The 23,789-nt window shown below is 42.8% G+C and overlaps 2 protein-coding genes across 5 annotated transcripts; one reads left to right on the forward strand and one right to left on the reverse strand.

Moving 5' to 3' along the window:
• Positions 1-540: 540 nt before the first annotated feature.
• LOC115395055 (beta,beta-carotene 9',10'-oxygenase-like) lies at positions 541-13,859 on the reverse strand. The gene is made up of 12 exons (XM_030100412.1): positions 13,737-13,859; positions 6,957-7,149; positions 6,660-6,871; positions 6,079-6,194; positions 5,893-5,995; positions 4,563-4,691; positions 4,324-4,484; positions 4,052-4,219; positions 3,765-3,902; positions 2,928-3,110; positions 2,630-2,740; positions 541-1,050 (listed from the first exon to the last, which is right to left on the reverse strand). Exons 1-12 carry the CDS (start codon positions 13,762-13,764, stop codon positions 934-936), a joined length of 1,659 nt encoding a protein of 552 aa, XP_029956272.1. The 5' UTR covers positions 13,765-13,859; the 3' UTR covers positions 541-933.
• snx19a (sorting nexin 19a) lies at positions 13,655-20,986 on the forward strand. 4 transcript variants are annotated; one of them, XM_030100410.1, is made up of 13 exons: positions 13,655-13,682; positions 14,440-14,596; positions 15,612-17,126; positions 17,199-17,310; positions 17,397-17,497; positions 17,576-17,695; positions 17,807-17,925; positions 18,028-18,115; positions 18,207-18,342; positions 18,575-18,698; positions 19,828-20,012; positions 20,098-20,185; positions 20,309-20,986. In XM_030100410.1, exons 2-13 carry the CDS (start codon positions 14,480-14,482, stop codon positions 20,445-20,447), a joined length of 2,844 nt encoding a protein of 947 aa, XP_029956270.1. In that variant the 5' UTR covers positions 13,655-13,682; positions 14,440-14,479; the 3' UTR covers positions 20,448-20,986. The 4 variants fall into 4 exon arrangements, with proteins under 4 accessions (XP_029956270.1, XP_029956269.1, XP_029956271.1 ...); XM_030100409.1 differs by lacking the exon at positions 13,655-13,682 and adding an exon at positions 13,732-13,852; XM_030100411.1 differs by lacking the exon at positions 13,655-13,682 and adding an exon at positions 14,730-14,803 and having other exon boundaries at positions 13,737-14,596.
• Positions 20,987-23,789: the final 2,803 nt, after the last annotated feature.

Here is a 23,789-nt window from a genome sequence, read left to right on the forward strand (position 1 = left end):
AAAATGTTGAAACACATTCATGCTGCTTCTGCTACTGGCCCTGTTTCAAGATAAATGATGAAAAACTAATTTTTAAAAAGATTTTTTTTTTTTGGTCAATGAATTGCAGTTTAATTGAAGATTGTAAAGCCTAAACTTTCTTTTGGCAAATCTACTTTTGCAAAAGGGAAACTAAAACCTCATCTACAGCATTTAAGTGTTCTCCATTTTCACCATAATTGAAAAATGTAATAAAGCAACTTCTCAAACTTTATATTAGCTGTCTTACACAGTCAGATCTCAAAATTTTTATTAGAAAAATGAAAGGTTTTCTCACCATGATGCATTTCAAACTGTGAAAATTCCTTATATTTCGGATTTATTACACAAGAATTCTTAAATGAAGGGCCTTAAGAGTCAAACGGTATTTAAAAAAAAAAAATGCTTGATTGTTTTTGGAGAAGAAATAAATGTCAGCAGATTTCAAAGACAGACAAACAATGGACGCACTTTAAATTTCACAAATTTATTGAAAAATTATTGGAAAAGTATATAAAGATATATAAAAGTCATCAAAATCTGTATTAAAAAAATGAGGCAAAATTAAAAAAAAAAAAAGATTACAAGAAGATTAAAAAAGTGAACTTGTTACATTCTGGAGCTCCCCTGTTACCGTTTGATGCTCACACATGTCGTCGTATCCTTCAGTATAGTGTCAGTTTCACATTCATGCAATATTAAGTACTTAGAGTGATACGAATATGTTTCATAAAAAAAGGCTTTGGAGAAATTATTAAAAAAAGTTAGGAGTCTGTCAGTACCGGCACGTGAAACGCAGCCGCAAACGAGTACCATCAGGAATATATGTAGTGGTTCAAGGCTTAATACTGGATGTGGCATTCTGAATATATTATGCTGAGTACCAGAAATATATTGAGAATAACAGAATCAGGCTCATGCGGAAGCGCTGAAGGTACCGTGGAAGCCGTAAGCCATGTTAACAGGCACGCTGGCTCGTCCCAGCTCTTCAAAGGTCCGGGCGTCCAGAACCAGGAGGAACGTGGCTTTATCCTGCAGAGACGGATTTGGAGGAGTGACGACTGGGAAAACCACAGAGGTCAGGTCCATAACAGCAACCTGCATTGAGCAACTTTTGCCCCAGATCCGTGGTTAAATATTGCAAAGGTGTTGAGACTGCATTATGACATGAGGGTTTTTCCAATAAATTCAATTATTTTTCTGTTTAATTCTCTTCAGTTTCATTTCTATAGCACCACATACAACACCCCGACATTTCCACATAAGCAGCACATAGTTAATGGCTGTATTTTCACGTTTTCTCATATTTTTTGTAAAGTTACTTTTGCTTTTTTGTCTTTACCAGAGGAAATTCAAGTCAATCAAGCTCATTACGTTAATTGGATTTGCTTCAAATTTGAAATATATTGTGTATTTGATTGCCAGCAACTGCAGAGATTTTTTTTCTAACTTTCAATTAGTCTCTATACATGCAGTAAAATTATGTATATGTTTCTGTTTTATCTGATTCCCTCTCAAAAACTAAAAAGGGAAAATAATAACGTGAGAAGGGGAAAACCTGACCCTCACATTTTTTCTGCTGCTTTGCCATCTAATAATGCACTGCTTAGACAGCCCTTTATTCAAATAACAACATATTCTAAGAATAATGGTAGGAACGGTAGTTTCTCATAATACGAGTTAATAAAAAAATTTAAAAAAACTGTCGCAGGTCACAACACAGACTGATCTTTACTCTCCTTCACTATTTATTTAAATTCTTTGAAACGGCACCACGAAGTGAGGCTAATGAAACACCGTCACACTCTTTAGACACACACTGCCACAACACAGGACACTGTTTGATTCTTTTTACCACCTTAAATGTCTAAGTTATGGTAAATATCAAGATTCAACGTAAAGTAAAATACTATGATTTAAGTTGACACATTTTCTGTGATTGTTTGCAATTTGAAAAAAAAAAAAAAAAAACCCTGCTTGGAAAAAGGCGACAGAATATTCACATTAAAGCCCACTTAATAAATTACTTAGAATTCTAAAGTGCTTCTTGTTTTTGCTCTAATTTCTCAATTCTTGCCCGACTAATGTGGTCAGAAAATCCATTTCCTGCCATTACGCCACTGCGCTTCAGAAGTTTCCCCATTTGTAATTTTCAAACTGTCACTTTGCGTGGATTCCTCAATGAATATGTATGAGTCTGCTCTTTACCCTCATGAATATTTACGCTTGATTATGAGTCCAGTTGATAACGCACTCGCCGGAGAAAATTAACCGGACGTGTTGATATGTCCGTCTGCCTCCTGGGGGGAACAGCAGCTCAGGGGAACCTAAACCGCTGATTACAAACTGAACCCGTCACCGAGAAATATTCAACAGGGACCCGGCACAGGTGGGAAAGTACTGAAAATCTGGACTCGGGTGCAACTGTGATTACGTTGCTTGAATTATATATCAGTGCCAGTAAAGTTCCTGTTTACAAAAACGACATTTTAAAGTCTCACGTTGTCACACTGATGGAATCACGCAGCGGTCTGCAGATTTATTGAACCGACTCAGTTCTCCTCCAACACCTGCGCAGGTCAAGTTTTCAGCAAATCACACGGAGCCTCACCTGCGAAGGCGTGAGAACCACCGAGAGGATGACGCCGTCGTCCTCCTCCTCGGCGCCGGGCGACGGCACGAACACCGGCTCCGAGGGGTAGAAGCCCTTCTGGTACCAGACCTGCGGGGTTCACCGGTCACAGGCGGCTCAGTTTAAACTTCATCTTTCATTTTAAGAGCAGAAGAGGTTGTCATTAAATGCTAGAAGACAAATGAGAACTTCTGCTGATAGTTTCTTCCAAAATATTTAAACTGAGTGTCCTTGAAAGTTTTCATCACGTTAAACTCTTGTCAGAACGCACACACACCTTCAGCGTCTTGTCCTTCAGGTCCATCTTGAGCAGAGAGTCTCCCACCAGATGTCTGAAGCCGCAGCCGTAGAAGTAACGGTACGGCCGGGCGTTGACCCGGGCGTAGTTGATCTGGGGGAACTCCAGACCGCCGTACTGGTGCAGGTCGTCTCCGTGGAGATCTTCGTGCTGGCAGAACACCTGTTGACAAAGAGCAGAGCGGCGGGCGATCGCTGCTGTTATCCCCACATAACTTCCTCCTGGGGTCAGTTCAGCTGAGATCATCGTTCATGAACTGAACCACAGAGGTCCCAGCTAATGCAGCAGTGGATTTAAAACTAAAAATCTAGTTTTAATAACGATAAAATATTGATATTTTCAAATGTAATGTGATAATTTAAGATAGGTTTTTGTATCTCGTTATAACTGTTTTATAACATGTTTCTATTTAAAATGGTATATTCTTATACATTAAAATAACATAAATATGTGAAAGTTCAGATTTGTGACCCTCATATACATAATAATATTTTATATTTGACATGAAAAAAAATTCCCTGTAGCCTATAGCTTTTTATGAGCTCCCACAGTCAGACTACTATAAAATCAATCAAGGAAAAATATAAATATAAGTATTGACACTTGCATCATTTTTCTTTTGACCCCTCTATTTCTATTTAATTACAACTGGTACATACATTTTGATTTTATCACTATTAAGTTCAGTTTGATTAAAAAATGCATTTGCACTCTCTTTTCCCTTAGATATTTTGTAATTTCTTAAAATACCATAAAATATCTAGGTGTTACTCTGATGTCAGTGGTGAGATTAAGGTAATATCAACATCAACTCACCTTTTCGTTGCTGATCTTGACACAGGTCGCCTCACTGGAGGATCGGGTGTTCAGGTTCTGGCCCGTCGGGGTTTCATTGGTCACTTGCAGGGGCAAAACGAAGCGACGAGGGTAAGGTCTGGACAGAGTGTTGTACACCTGGAGGGGGGAACAGTGAAGTGCTGGTTTATCTTTGAGCACAAAAAAAACAAAATAAAAACCACGAAGAAGCAAAAAGTAGAGATGGCTTCAGTATTTTTTTTAATTTCATCACTTAATAACTGCAAAGGGAAGTTTCCTGTTCTAACCTTGTCCAGCGCGTCTCCTGATTTGCGCAGGTTCTGAATGAGGTAGTTGTTGATGGCCTGGCCGTCGTCCGCGCAGCACATGTCGAGCATCAGGAAGCCGTCCTCCTCGAAGGCGTTGATCTGGTGGAAGGTGGAGATGGCTTTGGTGTGGTACTTCACCGAGCTGACCTGCGGAGCAGAAAACAGAGTGAGGGCCGTCTGAGATCAACCACGAAAAGCCCCCCCGGGAGGGGGGGCAGGGGGGGAAGTTTCCACCCGGTCTCTCATCTCACCTTGCCTGTGTGTTTGTCAACAAGATGGAAGACGGTGTCCTGCTTGGGATCCCAGTAGATGCCCTCGCTCAGAGCCTTCCCCCTCAGCTTGCAGGTGACGATCTTCAGCAGGTCCATCTTAATTGGCTGCTCGATGAACACCACGTAGTTTTCAGACATGGCTGGAAGCGTGAAGAGGGGCATTGTTGAGTCTTGCATCTGACGGCGCTAATGAGCGATCCCCGGGAGCGGCGGCTCACCAAAGCTGTGGTAGTAGGAGGGATGGGACTTGTTTGCAGGCACAATGGAACAGAGGATTTTGGCTCCTTGCAGGGTGTCTTTGCCATCTGTCTTCTCTGGAGGTACACGGATGATGTTGTACAGAGCTCCTGGAAAAATAAACAAAACAGAAAAAAAAATGTGATAATGGTGTCAGGATATTTACAGGCATATGCTGTGAGGGGAGATAGGAACAAACAACGGCAGATGTTCAATAACAATAATTTAGATTTTATTGTCAAGATACACTTTAAAAAAAAAAAAAAAAGCAACCGAGACACCTTCTGATCTATGAACAATTGAAATTCAAAAGCCTGGGGGATTTTTTTTTGTTTTTTTACAATGTCCACCTGAAGAAAAAAAAAATCCTCAAATTTGGGGCGGAACAGCTGCAGAAAGTGTCAGGCCTGAATGAACAGCCTCGGGATCTGAGCAGAAGAGGCACTTGGGAGAATTCTGAAATACATTTAGTGTCATTACCATTACCACAATCCAGAGAGACATCTGATGCCTCCGGGGAAAAAAATAACTAAACTAAACTCGCTTCCTCCAAATCAAAACTGTATATTTGATAGAAACAACTGCTTGATCAGTCAATAAACATAATTGAACTTCTTTTTTTTTAAGTCTTAATTGCACCTCTACTGCACTTAATGCAAAGGGGAGAGAAGATTTTCATCACTGCCGTCATTTCGGAGACTGTTGGGTGAATTTTGCACCTCGGGCGACCTTGAAGCCACCTGTGTGGCGTTTTATTTGAAAGTGAAATTAATCCGACCCCTACCAATCAGGACGAGACGAAACAGCCGTCCTGCCATTTCAGAGACACGCTGGGATCAAAACCCGCAGGGTTTCCAAACAGTCAGTCCCAGTTTCGATAATGAACCTCACCTTGCCCGTGTGCCAGAGTGCCATTGAGCAAGACAATAACACCCCGGTTGCTCCGAGTGGCTGAGTGAATGTCACTACCGATTTAAAGCGCTTTGAGATTCCTGAAGTGATTAAATGCTCCACAGAAGTGAAGTTCAATCACCATTTATGAGCTGGAGCATTCAGTCAGTTAAAGAAGCAGCTGGAAAACTACACAACACAACAATGGTGGCGGGTCTGGGTGTCGTCTGTAACAAAGGACACCGTAGTGAGAAAGTAGACGAGGTCAGCCGGCTGTCTCACATCTGCAGCTTACCTTTATAAGAGTGTGCATGTTTTTTTTTTTTATTTTATCTTAGCTGTGTTGTTACCAAGTAACTAAACTAGTTATTTTAGTCTCTAGTGACCAGTAACATGGGGAAGGGGGGAGGGGGGGCAAACCTTTGCTTCCGTAGGAGTTTCCCATGTTGAAGCTGGTGCCGTCGGGGTCGTAGTGCGGGTGAGCAGTGGTGCCATTCACAGCGATGAACTTGCTCCAGTCCACCTGCAGAACACGTCACAGGACGTGAAGGATGGATCTGGCTGAAAGAAATGCTGCGTGCGACCTGCAGAACACGGCGGCGGCACCTTTTCCACTGTTTCGAGGCTCTCCGGGTTCACTCTGTGCATGAAATTCGTCTCTGTGCTGACGTAGTAGTCGCCTTTGTATTTCACAAAGCTCACGCTTGCATTGTCTGTGGGTTCTGCAACAAAGGAGAGGGGGGGGGGGAAAAAACCATGGGGTTGTCTTTTTGAATGACTGCACAAGCTTTTCTACTTTAAAAACAGCACTTCTGCGACATGATTTACAGCTTGTAGTTACTTTAAATATTCCGGTGGGGCTGTGAACATTCTTCTGCTCCCTCCTCGCTCCCCGGTGTACCTCACCGTTATGCAACTCAAACCACTGATATACGCGGAGCTCCTGAGAGGCTCCAGCAAACTTGTCCAAACATCATAATATTTTATCTGATCTGGAATTTCTCCCTATAGCTCTCTCAGCTCACTTCTCCAACTACGCAAAAAACAAAAAAAAACAAAAAAAAAACAAAGATGGTCTGACGTCATTACAAAACCTGTGATTAAAGCCTCACAGCGGGTTTATAGTGAAATGAAGCACTTGGTGTGACTCTTCCTGTTCATTTCCACTTCGCATACGGTCGACTTACCGATCATCTCAAAGCGAGAGAGGAACCTCTGGAAGAAGTTCTTGCAGGGGTCGGGCATGGCGAGGGTGCCGAACTCGGACATGACGATGCGATCCCTGTCACGGTTCTTCTTGTAGGCGTCGCTCTGCAGGAAGCGGCTCATGTACGTCACCTGGCCGCTTTCGATCCTGAACCGGTGCAGCATGGCCATCCCGTCAAACCAGTGGTTGTAGCTGCGGTTAAAAACAACTCATGCTAAATATTTCATGGTCAGTCTGACGATTTGAGGTTCAGCGCCGTGCAGCATTCCCGACTCACTGTGTGTTTCCAAACTCAAATTTTCCGGGACCGTTGCGGAGAAGGTTGCCATTGATCCAGGATGGAATCGTGCCTTGTACCGTGGTGGGGATGGGTTCAGGGGTCTCCTCGACGGAGCGTACCAGGGGAGCGATTGTTTCTAGTCCCTTCTGCAGCGTGGAGACGGGCTCTTTGGCCTTCCCATTGGCCTCGTCTACAGGGAAACACAGATTGACAATATCACCGGCTTTGACAATAATCTGAAGAAACAGAGATACAGTGGTGTAAAGCTCAGGGTTTGTCAACTGTAATGTTACTAAATAGGGTAGAGCAGATTGCTTTGTTGCTCTTGCTTAAATTCACCATTGAGGGAAAAAAGGACTTTGTGAGAGTCCATCCTGAGTGGGTTTTCCAGTTTTTAGGTCAACAGTTTCACTTTGAGGCCCCAGACTCAAAGGATAAGGCAAACAAATAAACCCTGAAGGAAAAAAAAAAAAAAAATACGAGTTTAGCCACTAAGGCACTGAGCTGTTGCATTCAGAGGCTGCAGCAGTCAACCAGTGCTGAATGTGATTGATATGAATAATGCTCCTTACTGTTACAACTATGTTAAAATCGCTGGGAAAGAACAACAAAGACATAAAGTCCTGCTTTAAACTGTGAGTTATGTCAGCAGAGCTCCTGCTATAAAACAGGCCCAGCTTGCACCACCGAGTGAAAATATAAATGTCAAATTCTGTGTTTGCACAAGTGTAAACCTGCAGCTCGGTGTGGCGGCGACGGATTTTGACAGCGGACTTTGTTCAAGTTGTTTTTGTGACACAAACCGGTCTGACGACCGCAGGGGCACGGCTCCTCCCCGGAGTCCACGCAGACCTGTGACTGGAATTACTGAGAACAGGCAGCTCCTCTGTCAGCGTCCACCACCGCACCGCTGCTTCAGGACGTCGCCCGAACGATCTGTTATTACTGCTTCTGCCAAAATACAGTTGTGACGTACATGCAGCTGGATGAGAGCTGCTTTCACTGCCAATAAGTAATTCAATTTCCAAATCTCACATGAGATGATAGACTGAGATAATCTAATAAAATGACATGATGACTTGGTTAAAGGGAAATTGAATTATCACAATAATCTGACTGTGATGAAAAAGTCCAAGGGAGTATGCCTTTCTCTCCTTCGGCTCAAGCCCCCTCCCCAAGATAAATAAAGCCAGTGCAGAAGATTTTCCGGATGGCTTATCACTTTGTTGTTTATTCAAAAGTCTATAGTCTGATCACTCTCAATGATGTGAAGGCTCCAACATTTGATGAGCTTTGACAATGTGGTTCTTCAGCCCTGAGCTTATGTTTATGTTATTCCTGTCCCTGGCAGAGGGGGAGCCAAACACACCACACTGCAGGAGGACATATTAAAATGGTCGCTATTACAAATAATGCGCTTCTCCCTCAGAAAAAACAAAACAAAACTAGCATTATCAGATTTGATCGCAGTATGTGTCTGAAAAAACAAAACATATGGGGGAAACAATAAAGAAAAACACATGGACAGGCAGCTTTGATGAACTCATATTTAGGATATTTTGCCTGCAGCTCAACAATACTTACTCCATCAACTCCAACCTGTTGTCCCTTTAAGAACTGGCATTTAAAACCTGCAATCTGGCCTCTTCTCGGGGAGCTTGTGGCTGCTGTAACTGAAACCTGACGAGGGTTTTACAGACTGAGCCAGAAAGAACATTTTGTTCTGAAACTGGCAGCTTTGGGTCAACATGACCTCCCATCATCAATCAATCAATCAATCAATCTTGTTTATTACAAAATTACAAATTTACAAATTGCAAAATGACGATGTCACATAGAGACATACAGTAATTTGAGAAACAATCATTTTGTAACTAGGGACACCCTTGGAAGCAGTCTAGTGCTTATTGGCGGGGCCCTATAACATTAAGATCGGAGAATTTTGCATTGAACACAGAAAATCACATACAACCTACAGTTACCTAAGCTATTACCTACCCTACACTAATCCTACCTGCACATGGCAACAATACAACACACATCAATATATTATTGCATACAGAATACTCATGGGTTCCAGAGGACATAAATAAGCCGTCAGCTCATCGGGGTTCCATTATATTTTTGAAGGAGATTAAGTTTAAGTTTCTTTTTGAAAATGGGCAAAGACCTAGACATTTTAAGGTCTTCACTCAGCTCATTCCAAATCTGTGGACCCTTACATGTTATACTAAAACTCGTGCATTTCAACTTCCTATTTTTACCCTTTAACAGTGATTTACCCCTTGTGTTATAGTCATGAGAGGGGGTAGAAATAGGAATTAACTGACAGAGTTTAACATTGAGTCTATACACGACATTATACATGGTACAGGCATTGTGAAATAAGTTGCACTCAGTGAGTTTCAGAAGCTGATGTTTATAGAAGAGAGGGTCCGATGGACAGTTATACTTAGCCCAAGAAATGGCTCTTATAGCCTTCTTTTGTAGAACTTGCAATTTTAGGAGGTGACTTGGGTAAGTATTACACCATGTGATGTTACAGTAATTTAGATGGGGTTCAAATATAGACCTATATAAAGTCAGAAGGGCCTCAAGGGGAAGGAAATGTCTCACCTTGAAAAGAAGGCCAACATACTTAGATAGTTTCATTGTTAGGTAATCAAGGTGTTTGCTGAAGTTTAAATGTTCATCAATTTGGATGCCAAGAAAATTAATGAATTTTACTCGTTCAAGTACACAATTGCTTATTTTAATTTGTACATTTTCAAGGCTTGTCCGACATTTACTTGAGCGAAATATGATAAATTTGGTTTTTGCTATGTTCAATGATAATTTATTACATTTAAACCAAGTGTCAACTTTTTCCAATTCCCGATTTACAGTAATCTGGAGTTGTTCCAGGTTTTTGTGAGATAGGAATAAATTTGTGTCATCTGCAAAGACAACTTTAAGAAGAACTGGAGAAGAATTTGAGAAATCATTTACATAAATTAGAAAAAGAAGTGGGCCTAAGATTGACCCCTGAGGTACCCCACAATTAATAGCTTTACAGTTAGATATATTATCATTTACGTACACATATTGCTCTCTGTCATTTATGTAGCTTCTGAACCAACTGAGCGCTAAGCCCCTGACACCATAGTGCTCCAACTTTCCTAATAAAATATTATGATCAATAGTGTCAAACGCTTTTGATAAGTCGAGAAAAACACCAATTCCACACTCACCTTTATCAATAGCGTCATTTATTTTTTCAATGAGATCCAGGATTGCTAAACAAGTGGTACTTCCCTTTCTGAAACCATATTGTGACGGGGTGAGCATGTTGTGTTTGTTAAAATAGTCATAGAGTCTTTTATAAACTATTTTTTCCATAATTTTGGAGAAAGCTGGCAAAATTGCGATAGGACGATACTGCTGTAGATTGTTTTTATCTCCAGATTTAAATATTGGAATGATTTTAGCGATTTTGGCCATCTTTGGTACCACTCCTTGCTGAAGTGAAAGATTGATGCAATAAACAAGTGGATCTACAATGTCGCTGACAATGAATTTTATTATTTTGCTGCTAATGCCATCAACTCCTTCTGTGTGGGAGCTTTTCATACCGAGTATAATTTGTGTTACTTCTAAGTTGTTGGTGGGTGAAAGAAAGAAAGAGTTGGGATAATTCCCAGTGAGGTACTGATGGTAGGTGGCGCCCCCTTGTGGGCTTATGTTTTTTGATAAAGTCTCACCAATACAACTAAAATACTCATTGAAACACGTCGCAAGGTCACCAACACTGGGATCACCGTTTTTTTGGAACACTGTGATGTCAGGGAGGACATTTGGTTTATGGCCCCGGCTGAGGACTTCGTTGAGCACTTTCCAGCATTGCTTTTGATCACCGCAAGAAGCCTTGAAACGCTCGGTGTGGTGGTTGCGTTTACTCATTTTGATCACTTTAGTTAGTTTATTTCGATACTTACTGTATTTAATTTTATTTTCTTCAGAAGGGTCCTTTATATAGTTTTTGTACAAAGCATTTTTCTTTTTGATCGAAGTCATAATTCCTTTAGTCAGCCAGTTTTTCTTGTCCCCGTGATTTCTTTTTAGTGTCTTTTCGGGAATGCACAATTTTATACTCTCACCTAATTCCTGAATCAGAGCATAATATGCTGCATCAGGACATTTACACTCATACACTGAGTTCCAAGACTTATTTTTTAGATTATTGGATAGTTTACTTAAGTTTCTCTTAGTTAATGCTTTTGCTTTGTTTTTTGTATGGGGTTTGTCATTTTTAGTAGTAAGATCTGCGAGAAGAATGATAGGGAAATGATCTGTAATATCAGATAATATCACACCCGAGTTAAAGCTAGTATTTTGAATATTAGTTATGATGTTGTCAGTAATGGACTTACTGGAGTCTTTTTCTCTAGTGTATGTGTTTATTGTGGGGTAAAAAGAAGAGGAATAAAGAGAATTTAAGAAGTCTTTTTTTTCAGAGTTGTCTTTGGCTAAATTTATATTGAAATCTCCAAGAATGAAGCAATTTTTGTTGGAATTATTTATACTATTCAGTAGTTCATCCAGATTGACAGTGAAATTATGTGAGTCGGAATCTGGTGGTCGATAGATCACCCCAACAATTATGTTTTTGGCATTTTTGATATTAAGTTCGATAAATAAAGAATCGGAGTGCCCATCATTGATAAATAGATCATCCCGGGTGGTCACTGAATGGCGTAGGTCTACATACAGACACACCCCACCACCAGCTTTCCCAACCCTGTTTTTGTTGAATAGTGCATAACCATCAAGATTGAGGGTGTCAATATAAGTTTTCTGATTAATCCATGATTCGCTACATCCAATGATGTCTAACTTGTGATCAAGACTGGCCAGTAATGACAACAGATCATCGTGATGCTTACTTAGGCTTCTTGCGTTTAGATGTAATAAAGAAAAAGCATGTTTTTGGTTGTTGGTTATATCTTTCAGCTTTTCAGGTACAAATCTTTTGCAGTTTATCGTTTCAAAGCAATGCTGGTCAAGTGCGCCACAATTATTGTTAAATGCTATTATGTCATCTGGGCCCATGGATGGTACATAATACATAGTACCAGAGACGTGATGTGTACATCAGGAGGGTAATATCATATATAACAGCCATTGTTATACAGGTCTAAGCCTACCTATCCTAATCTAAGCTAACCTAATATTGCACAAATGGGAGTTAATGCGAGTAGTCGGGGAGGGGGAGGGGGAGGGGGAGGGGGAGAGAAAGAGAGAGAGAGAGAGAGAGAGAGAGAGAGAGAGACACGGACAAGCACACAGACAAGGACACACGTACAACTCAGGAACACACACACATACAAAAAACAAAAAATACAACAATACTGAAAATTAAATAACGCAGTCAAGACAAGGATCACAGTAAAAGGCTGGATCCTATCAACTTTCAGGCAGTCACATTAGGAGAGTGACACATGATCCATACTCACAGATATGTGGCATGTTGTTCAAAATGATACTTTTTGAATGATATCACTTTTCCAGGGTTAGGTGATGCGCAGCTTCTTGGCGTCCGATAATTTGTTGAGGACATGCCGCTGGTTTGTTTTAGTGAGCAAGTAAAGACGCCCATCCTGTGTCCAGCTCCCGGCAAGACTCTCTTTGTATTTCTTCCGTAGATCGTCCAAGAGTTTCGCTCGTGTAGCAGTCAAGCTCTCCAGAATGTGCATCTTCGGCGTTTTCCCTTTTAGTTGTTTCTTCGCCCTGTAAACTTTGTCTCTGAGATTATAGTGGGCAAACTTGACAATAATCCCCCGTGGTTTGTCCCGCCTGGTGTTTTTGGGACCGAGGCGATGGGTCCTGTCGATATCTCCAGGTTGCACCACTATGTTCAGGTTGTTTTTCAGAACACTCGTGACAGTTTCGTTTACATTTTCACGGTCATTTTCCGGGACTCCGAACAGCACAAGGCAGTTCCGTCTGGAATACTGTTCTTGCTCGTCCAGAGTGTCCACAATGTCATTGTATTTTTTCCCCAGATCATCCAGTTTATCGACCGTATTCTGCAGTTCATATTTAAGAGAGTCCCTGACCGACTCTGTAATGGAATCGGTGATAGCCCTCTTGATTGGCTCTATCAGGGAATCTACCAAGATTTTGGTGATTTTATTGATAAAGTCACTATCTTGGAAAAGAGCATCCATTTGTTTGCTTACTGTGTCTTTGATATTGTCACCAGGCGCAGTATGTTTTGATCCCTCTGGCGCGCGCTTGTCTCGCTGCATGATTGAATGTGGAGCCAGCACGTATCACTGAAGAGCGAAAAAAAAGGTTCGGACAGAGTGCCGATTTCAGCGAGCAGCAGCCAGGAATGCTGAGAAGCGAGTCCGGTCGCCTTTTAATCCACAGGAGAAGCAGAAAATTCGACGGATCATGTAAAAATCATGTTGATTGTTGATCGATCCAGCTCACGCGCTCAGCAACAGGTGTCGCACGTTGATGACATCATCATCCTGCATCATCTCCCGGTCCTGCTCGAACACTCTTCATACACAACATGGAACCACACTGCAGCCGCACGTCTGCAGGGTTTTTTTTTTTTGTTTTTTTTTTAACTCCTATGCAGACGTGACAAATGAAATATGAAGCCCGGCGCGTGAGTTCCACGCGCGTGTCAAGCCCAGACGCGACCGCGTGTCAATGCAGTGCGGCCACGAGCAGGTGAAGTGTCGCATTAAAATAAAGAGAAGGGTTCGGAACGGACAGGAAGCTCACCTGCGCTGCTGCTCTTCTCGGACGGCATGGCGGCGGATGGATGCGCTGCTGCTCCCGCGATGTGCGCCTTCCTGACGGACCATAGAGACGCGCACTGCCCGCAGCTGCGCCTTTATGTAACCGTTTATGTAATGCGAGAGAGAGAGAGAGAGAGAGAGAGAGAGAGAGAGAGAGAGAGAGAGAGAGAGAGAGAAACATGCTAAGCCAGTTTTGTTGGGTTAAGTAATAAATTGAAAACATGTGTGTTGTTTCACCCCTTCGCCCACTGGTGGCTATAATAATATTATTATTACACAATTTAACACGGTGGAAACGCTTTGGGATGGTGGGCATGTCACGCACTCACTGCTGATTCATGTCAAGAGGACGATACAAGAGAGGAAAATAGGGATGCACAAAAATAATTTAAACCATATGAAATTCTCTCTTTCTTTCACAACAGTGAATTTGGGCATTCCTATCCTGCATTGAGTTTTTCATTTCTAATAAAACAACATACACAATATTTTAACACCACTCTAACTGGTGTAGTATAATTTAAATTATTTATTGTTCAATCCATAGTTGTAATTAAGCGAGTGTCATATTTTGTCATTTCATTGTTGTTGTTCTTTGCTTTCGATCAGAATGAGTATTTTAGAATTGTACTTTTTTTTGATGAAGTGATGTCTTCTCAGTGCCTGAGGCCTGCCTCTGTTTACAGGCAGGTTAAGTGGACACCTCACAGCCACCGAGCTGTCCATATGGACCCAGTTTCTATCCAGATAATCTCAGTTGGAGGATTAAGAAGACAGTCTCGGAGGAAGAGGACACTTTACACGTCTCTTTCTACATATAATGGTGTTCCTGTATCATTCGAGGTACTTGATTTTTTTTTTCACTGTTACTTAGCTGCCATGACAAGGGAAATTCACTTCTGCTAATAATCAGTTAATAAATTACAGCCAGGTTAGTTTAAACATGCTGAATGTACACTGGTCTGTTTGTCTTCAGCTGATGGGTTTCCTCTACAGCTGCAGTTACATGAAAGTCTGATCACAGAATCAGAAACAAAATCAATGCATCTGGTGAGTATGTACAGAGCTTCAGGTTTTATTCTGCTAGTTGTAATCAATGGTGTGCAAGGATGTTGATTGTTTGAAAGAACTGGTGAATGTGATGGATCCTGAAGTGATACAATTGAAATATATAGTGAAATTCCAGTTGAACAATAGAGTTTCATCCTTTTAATTCATCAAACAATCTTCTGAGGACAAAAGCCCGATTAAATGTCTGTTAAAACAAACATAGCTTGTTTTTTTAGTCACAAAATATTGAAAAATATGTGTGGCCTCCACTACCTGTCTGACACACTTCACTCCTATATGAATAAACTCAGGAATTTAGTGTTTTGAATCTTTCAAAGCTTTGTGAAATGATCCCAGTTTGAAACAAAATACATTCTAGAAGAGATGTGGTGAAGATGTTTTATTCTCTGCAAATGTGGGGATTTCCATTTGATTTCATTATAAAAGCGCTTCATAAAAATGAATAACACCACATTTCTTCTTGCTTAGACACTCACAATTACACAACTCAAGTAATGACACACATTGTCTTTGTACCATGTGTTTCAAATATGAGTATCCACATCGTGTGAGTCTGAACCCCACATCTCGTTATATAATATTACTGCAGTAATTTAAGGAGCATCACTCTCCAGCTTGTTCTAGTAAATGTTTTGGATTCTCTGTAACTGATAAAATCCTAAGTTGATATGCAATATATCAAAATATTGCGTTCATAGAATACCTAAAATACAGTGAATAATTCCAAATATCACTTTTCTATGGTTATTGGGGGATATGTGACATTATGTATCTTCCTTTTCTCCAGGCCATATTTCGCCTACTGACCATCATGCCTTCTGCAAAGAGCTCCAATCACTGGACGCTCTCTGAGTTCCTTGGGCAGCCGAGGCTGTTGGGATTGGGCGCCCTGCTGGCCTGGCTCGTCCTCTTCCATCTCCTGGTGAACGTCTGGCTGCTCTGCATCTTCACCAGTCTCCTGGTGGTCCTCGGGGGCTGGCTGGGGTCGCGGGCCGTGCTGGACGCCGACAGCCTCCTCCACTTGGAACACTTCCTGCCTCTTGGGAAAGCCAACACGTCTCTGTGCTCGCCCGAGCACGAGTGGAGGCTGAACTACGAGATCCACAGCGCTGTGCAGAAAGCTGTGCGTGACTTCGTGTCCTCGTGGTACCGCGCTCTCCTGCCGGAGGTGGAGGGGGAGTTCGAACGCGCGGTGCGGAATACCATGCTGGAGTCAGTGATGGAGCTCAAAGAGCGCGCGCGTCGGGTGGACAGGAAAGCGCTGGTGCAGCGGCTGCTGGAGCTCTATGGCTGCCACCTGCAGAGCTACATGACCGTCAGGCAGATCCAGTCGATGCAGAGGTCAAATGTCAGCCTGTGGCAGCTCTACAGCGAAGTAGACAAGCCTCACCCTGCCGTGAGCAGCCCGGCCGCAGAGCTCAGCTACTCCAGAGCTCTGGTTAACCTCGTCCTGCACGTGCTTGTTCCCTACCCTCAGATGGAGACCAGGACCGGAGGATACATGGTGACAGAGCTCATCACCTGCAATGTGCTGCTGCCGCTCATCAGCAGGGTGTCGGACCCCGACTGGCTCAACCAAACCATCGTAGACATTTTCACCAGATCCCGGGAGCCGCAGGACGCCGGCGTGAACGACCTCCCGGAGGATGCGCTGTACAAATGCTCCGTTCAGCAGGATTCCTGGATCACCTGCAAATCCCTGTCTTCTTCGGATCCAGCTGGCTTCGCCAGCAAAAGCTCGTCAGACTTCGACGACCTGCTGAGCCAGAGTACGACGAGCGAGTGGGACTCCTCGCAGAGCAGCGCGGCCAGCGTGGCGTCTCCTGCTAAAAGTCAAAACTGCCACAAGGGTTTGCTCACACCTTACAAAGTTAGCTGCTGCTTGCCGACATCTGGGCCCTCCTCCCACTCACTGGAGTCCAAAATGATCTCGCTTGAATCCTTGATTCAGTCAGACTCAGACGACGACCTGACAGGAGGCTTTTGTGAGTGCGGTCCACCGACGACTTTCTGCCACGCGCTCAACATCAAGGACGAAGAAACTCCTGGATGCTTTGGTCCTTTGAGAAATCTTGGGTCTAAAGCGGTCGTGTCTGCAGACTCCCAGTGGCCTGCAGGCATCGCCCAAGAGAAACCCTCAGCTTGTCCTCCAAGAAGACTCTGTCTGTCCCCCTACACTTTTGAAACCCCCAGCAACTCCGCGGCTACTGTGAACATCCAGAACGTGCACATTTCCGGCACCATTACTGCGAAGGAGCTGCGGAGCACTGGCACGCATCCCTGCATTCTATACACGGTGAAGGTAACACTTCCGTCCGCCGTCATTTCACTTGCTGTGTGATTTATAAAAACACACCGTCCGTCCATGTTTCAGTTTGAGACGCTGGATCCTCCCGCCTGTCACTCCGTCAATCGCAGATACAGCGAGTTCCTCAACCTGCAGACGCGCTTCGAGGAGAAGCCCGAAGTGAAGAAGATTATCAAAAGTAAGAAATTATTATTTCCTCAAGAAGTTTATAAAAGATTTTATAAGTACACTGTGGTCAGCGGCGGTCACTTTTCTGATTTTCAGATGTCAAAGGTCCAAAGAAAATGTTCCCTGATCTGACATTTGGCAGTTCTGAAAATGAGAAGGTGGAAGCTCGTAAAAGCCAGCTGGACGTGTTCCTTAAAGTAGGTTTCTGAATCACATCTTCAGTCTGCATGACCACATTTCTGGAAGTTTGAAGTGGAATGTTTGTCTTTTTCTAGCAATTAAGCAGCATTCCTGAAACAGCCAACAGCGACGACATGCAGGATTTCTTAGCTCTTAACTCGGATATCTGCTCCTATTTCGAAAGAAAGCCTTTTGTCAAGTCAAGAATAGATAAGGTGAGTAGGAATCTGCACAATGTAAAAACAGACTGAATTTTTGTGTAAATGAGGAACAAATCATAGGACATTGGATAGTCTCATGTTAAGCTCTCATGTTTTCCTCCTAAGATGATGGAAAATGCTCTAGACACTTTGAAGACGGCCTTCCCTCATCCTGAGACTCTCAGCCCAACAGATGACTTTGAAGGAGACCCCGATGGAAGAGCAGCAGACAGCAGAAAGTACAGGTGAAAGCTCAAACCACCGCCAAGAGTGCATGTGTCCTGTGCTGCTGGGCGATGGAGGCGATCTACTGATTCATTCGGGTTTCCTGGGTTTTGTGTTTGCAGGAGGCTGATGTTCCCGAGCAAAGTCTCTCCTCTTAACATACCAGACCTCCAGCCTAAAGTTACTTACTGCTTCAGCGAAGGCAGTGCTGTGAGTCACAACACAAACGCACGTCAGAGCGAATGATATTTGTGCCAAATTGTTGAGCTTCTCAAATAATATTCACCAAATGCCTGCTTAGGTTCTCAATGGCATGTCTCTGTCTGCGCTGGAGAGCTTCGTCAGTGAGCAGGAAGGACTTTTATGCGGATCAAACGAGAAAGAAACAGCAAGGAGCCATGAGAAGCAGGTCAAGGACAAGAAATCTCACGGGACAGGTGGGGCTCAGCTCACTGCATCACTCATAATGTGAAACAACATGCAGTGACACAGATTAACCATTTGGGGGCAGCAAAATCCCACTGTTGTTTTAGTGTGAGCCGAACATCCCCAGAGCACTGATGACTGTTTTTTCCTTTACAGAGATCCTGGTGAAGTTTAATGTGTCTATGGAGATTTCCATGGTTTTTATGAGTTACTGTGTAATTCCTGGTTGTGCTTTTCTCGCAGACACAGCTGTGGCAGATGTTGCTTTGAACATCTTGTGTCTGGTGATGAAGGATCAGTGGAGCTGGCTGTGCACCGAGAACATCCAGAAGACCATCAGACTGCTTTTTGGAACTTTCATTGAGAGGTGGGAGTTCAGCTGCAGCAACACAGTTGACTTATCGATGATATTAGATTTCCTATCGGGCCTAGATTTGCGTTCTCTACATACAGTGAGTACCATCGTGTCAAAATGACATCACTTTATTTAGTTTTACGCAATTTTTACAACACACATGTCGAAACATGTGACCATCAATATGTTTTTACTAACAGGAGACTTTGTTGCTCTCGCTTGTTCTTCGCCCAGCTGGACATCCAGATGTTGGATCCTCTTCTAGTATAATGGACAGCTGTGTGAGACAATAAATGCTTTGTTGCCTGACATTATCTCAGATCCTCTTTCCAAAATCATGCTCTTTTCCTGAAATACACTGTTGCTGTCTCACGTTTGACGCAGATTGAATCCAAGACTCGACCTGAAGTAGCACTTTAGCTCCAGTGAGAGGTCAACAGAGTGAAAGAATAAACCTTGGGACAGACACTCAAAATAGTTAAAAAAATCTCTCTTAGTGTTCGGACCAATAAGTGGAGATACATTTTAATAAATCAGTTGATCTTTTGAACAGTGCTTTTTTTTTAATGCACAATTATTTCACTTAATAAACAAAACATATAAAACAAACAAATCACAAAAAAGCAGTGCCCTACCCCATACCACACCACACTGCACAAATCCTGCAATAAATACAAGAATCAACTGAAAACATTTCAGGACAATTAATCACATTCAGCCGTTGGAAGCTTAAATTTGTGGGATGGTTTTCATTAGAGGTCCCCTGGTACTGAAAATATGCTCTGGTTTTCCCCTTACATTATACTTTTTTTCTGGAGTATGGTATGATAGAGTTTCATTCCACCATTGCTTCAAGGATGGTTGTTCTGTGGATTTCCAGTTCAATGAATATAATAGGATAATAGAATAAGTTTTTTTCTGATACAGTGTGAATTTGGATAATCTGTTTAAATACTTGATTTTGCTTCTGAAACTTAAGTTTTACTTATTCCGCCATCAATACTATTTAAGTTTTATGAACACAGTGAACATGTCCATAGGACTTTTTTTTTTTTTTTTGTGTTACATACAGAGGCCAGTGACCTGCATTGTGTAATGCAACAGCAGGCACTTTCTCAATAAATCTGTCATGTTGCCCCAGATGGCTGGATGTCGGGGTTGCCCGCCTCACCAGCGCCCCCTGCTGGGTGATCTACCTTCAAGTGCTGCAGGAAGCCGTGTGGCCTGGAGGGACGCTGCCCGCTCAGCCCCGTCCAGAGAGGAGTGCAGAGGAAAGAGAGGAGACCAGGGAGCAGTGTCTGGACTGCCTGATGCAGCTGCTCCCAGGTGTGCATGTGTGCCTGGTCCACACCATAAATGCTAAAGATGAGTTTATTCCTTGGAGTGATTTCCTGTGTTTGTTTCTGTGCAGAGCTCATCACAGACATACTGGGCAGTGACAAGTACAGACTGAGCCTGGAGGCCATGCTGCAGTCTTTACAGGACCATCAGATAAACAAGTGAGTCAGCAACCCAGGCGCTAATTTGCACAAGTCTTCTGTCTTTAGCCGCACACGGGAGCTGAGAATGTGTGTCAGTAGTGGAACGATCTGAACTGACCCTGTTTGTTTGACAATCCGCAGACACCTGATCTATTGCATCTGCGACCTCCTGCTGGAGTTTCTGGTCCCAGAGTCATGTGATGAGACTTTCCAGAGGTCTCTGATGCAGAGCCTGGCTAAAGGCAGAGAGGGACGGTCCTCACATGTGATCAGCACATGACACACACCAACCTAGGAGAAGCAGATACACAACACAGCAGGTCCTCTGCGAGTCTCTGAGGAATCCGATGCAACGGCCTGTGTTTTGCAGGGTGATGCACACAAAAACAATATTTCCGCTGATTTTTTTTGTTCCTGTGACTTTCGTAAATCAAACACCTCTGATATGTCCAGCTTACTGGAGAGCTCCACCACAGAAGGTGTTGGATGTCATTTCTCATTTCTGAAATAACATACTTCGATAATGAAGGGAAAATTAGGTCACAGCAACAAGAAGAAACGGCCGCATACTCTGCAGCTATTGTTTACAGTTTTTCTTGATTATGAATTGGTTTCTTTATTAACTCATTGGGGTGTGATTTCACATGTTACATATGTTTTTCATTCCAGAGTCTGATAACATTAAATCTGACATCAGTGTATATGCTTCTGGTTTCCTTCAGAAATATGACACAGTGAACTGATCTGACACGGAGGCTTGAAAATACAACCAGGAGTTTTTCATATCTTTATTATTTGTCTTACATTCTCCTCCACTGGATGATTAGTATTAGTGTTTTTATCTGCTCAGCTGAGGACCGTGATATGAATCAGTAAAAGCAGCTGCGTGAAGCAGTGGCTCATATTATTCAGGTTATAGTTTCACAATAAGGACTCTTTAGAGGAGTTGCTGAAGTTCAGACTCCCTCTGGGTGGGATTCCCCCCTTTTTTCTTCAAGCCACGTAAGAAAGATCTGCCTGACTGGAAGCTTCCATGTCAGCATCCAGCTGAGAGGAGCTGACAGGACGAACCTGAGCCACACAGGAGAAATGATTCCTCCTGCTTACCTCGCAGATAAACTCCTCCCTGACAGCCAATCCTGCCAAACAGCTGGAGTCGCTTCATTATGTCTTTTAGCTGTATTTACTTAACTGGGTTCATACGATTGTATTATTTTCAACTTTTCAAGGGAATTTTTGTCCTTATATGCTCTTGTTCATGTTGGCCAGCAGTTAATCTGAATTCGGTCATCTGTGCTACCTTAAAAAAAAAAAAGAAAAAAAAAATCACGACTCCAGGGTCTGGAAATAATCCTCAGAAATTGTTTTTCACTTTGCCTAATTAACCTTGGATTGGATTTCACATGGCTGTCTCTGAAAACTTTCCTATAATTATGTTCAGAAACAGATTTGACCTGCGCTCCTTTCGGAGAATTATTTAGCACCACACAAAGATGCTTCATTGATGAAACTTCTTGCCAAATTGCTTTTTTCTTTCACTCATTCACAGTCGCTCTCTTTAGGGATCAAATGATCAAATTTCTGCCAGACTGATAAACCCAAAAATAATCTTTTACCGTGAAACAACATGACATATCCAAAACATCTAAAATACACCTTAACCTACTAATGACACTGTAACAAAAAACTACGCTTTACAGAACGTGACTGGAGTGTCTGCCAGTACGGCTCAGTCCCGTCTAAGCCAGCTGTTTTCCTGATGCAGATGTTAACACATACAAACTTGGGTCAGATGTCATGGTGTAAATCCACTCCCTTTGTTTCCAGTTACTCGTCAGAAGGCCTTTATAAACTGCATGCTAGGAACATTTAACACATTTCACTTCCTTTCTCATGAGATCATGGGCTGATACTGGCCGGCTCCCACCTTCTGGCTCATGCTTTGGGACTTCACCGGCAGCCAGAGGAGACAAAACGCTCAGGCTGCGTTGACGGTGGCCCCATACGTCCCGAAGTCAGAGTCAGAGCAGCTGCATTCTTCTTTAAACCACAAACTGCCCCAGAAAACACACAGGTGGGAAAGTTAGAAGCTTAAATTCATCATTTGCCAATAATGGATTTGTTGACTCATTTCAGTCATGTTTAGAAATTGGGAAACTTCAACTAATTTAAACACCTAAAGAAGTTCTGGTTCCGTGGGAGTCAGTCCAGCTTCTCTTTGGTCAGATAAAGTGAAATAATTGACAGTTAGTTTTGAGAGGAGACAGCTGTGAAGGAGTGGCCTGTCAGGTCGGTCAGTGTGCGTGCGCACACCTACGTGCAACACGCCAAATATTTCACTGCTTCCTGGTTCGCTCCACCTCTCGCAAAACCTCCACCATGACTCCTCTCAGCAGTTCTGTGCTTCAGTCCGCGGCGGACACTGGACAGTCCTGCTCCAACACATCGGCTCTCATATTTTTTAAGACGTCTCCCAGAAGGAACCCCGTCACATATACATGCTTTTCCCATGCATGGACGAAATTTGTCAAAACTGGCGGTTCTGTGCGCCAACTTTTTTTTTTTTTTTTGCGTTTCATCTGCGAACATTGATGTCACCGGGGATGATCACATGAAGATGCTGCTGAAAGATTCATGGCTGGCCCACTATTTTTCTTCAGCGTCATTTGGCAAACTATAAGTCGGGGAATGATACACTGTGAAAAACTGCAAAGCCTGAGCTGTCAAAGACAACTGGCCTCACATCTTTCCAACTGATACCTGATAAGAAATAAAAAAAAAATAAATGTGTACAGCTAGTTTTAGGATACACTCTTTCCCACAGAGATACAGCAGCAGGAGTATCCCGCAGAAAGCTGCTGTGGATGCAGCCAAAGCCACATTGTTGTTTTAAATTCTTTCAAACAATATAAAATTCTCATTGTTTTACAGATGTTTAGTATTAATGAGTCACCCAACTGAGGCATGACAGGGTGTGTCCTCGTCGTCTGATCCAGTCCCATATGTGCCCGATCCGCTCTTTGCATTCAGGCCACAGAAAAGTCTCTTGGGTCTGTTTTCAGATGTTTGGTTGTTGAAGAGTGCAGATGTCCCCCTCATCACATAATGTGAATTATCTGCCCCCGCATCACTGGACAAGAGTTCAGGCAATTCTCTGCCCATAATGATGATCATGCCCACAAATATTTACCAACAATGTGATGATGATATTAAACTGGCTTCATCATGATGCCTCATGAACGCAGCAGTTGTGATCACAGCCACAGGTGACGGCTCGACTGAGAAAAGTTCCACCGCAGCAACCGTCAATCCAAGACAAGCAAAACAACAGCTGAAGCATCACGGAGTGAGTAATTCGTAAGGCTTCAAATGATGAATATACACAGTCATGAACATTTGTGCACACACTCCAGATGCGGTGATTACTCAGAGCTGAGCACCAGCAGCTTCGCTTTGTGCTACATTTCAATTTGAAGGTAAATCTGCACATTTCGCAAAAAAAAAGGGTTTTGATTGACTCTTTTGCAGATTTCTCGTGTTCTCATTGACAGCAACATCCAACAGAAACGTCAGAACCACATCTCCTGGTGTTAGCACAGCTGATTCCAGCGCCTGAACGTTG

This window comes from Salarias fasciatus, chromosome 10 (assembly GCF_902148845.1).
Source record: "Salarias fasciatus chromosome 10, fSalaFa1.1, whole genome shotgun sequence".
NCBI lineage: Eukaryota > Metazoa > Chordata > Actinopteri > Blenniiformes > Blenniidae > Salarias > Salarias fasciatus.

Excerpts from the sequence above, each read along its gene's own strand:
- LOC115395055 (XM_030100412.1), bottom strand. The coding sequence starts at position 13,764 with ATGCCGTCCGAGAAGAGCAGCAGCGCAG. Across the intron at positions 7,150-13,736 it reads CGAGAAGAGCAGCAGCGCAG|ACGAGGCCAATGGGAAGGCC; the intron begins GTGAGCTTCCTG and ends GTTTCCCTGTAG. Across the intron at positions 3,903-4,051 it reads CAGGAGACGCGCTGGACAAG|GTGTACAACACTCTGTCCAG; the intron begins GTTAGAACAGGA and ends TCCCCCCTCCAG.
- snx19a (XM_030100408.1), top strand. The coding sequence starts at position 14,402 with ATGTCTTCTCAGTGCCTGAGGCCTGCCTCTGTTTACAGGCAGGTTAAG. Across the intron at positions 18,343-18,574 it reads CAAGAAATCTCACGGGACAG|ACACAGCTGTGGCAGATGTT; the intron begins GTGGGGCTCAGC and ends CTTTTCTCGCAG. Across the intron at positions 20,186-20,308 it reads CAGGACCATCAGATAAACAA|ACACCTGATCTATTGCATCT; the intron begins GTGAGTCAGCAA and ends GACAATCCGCAG.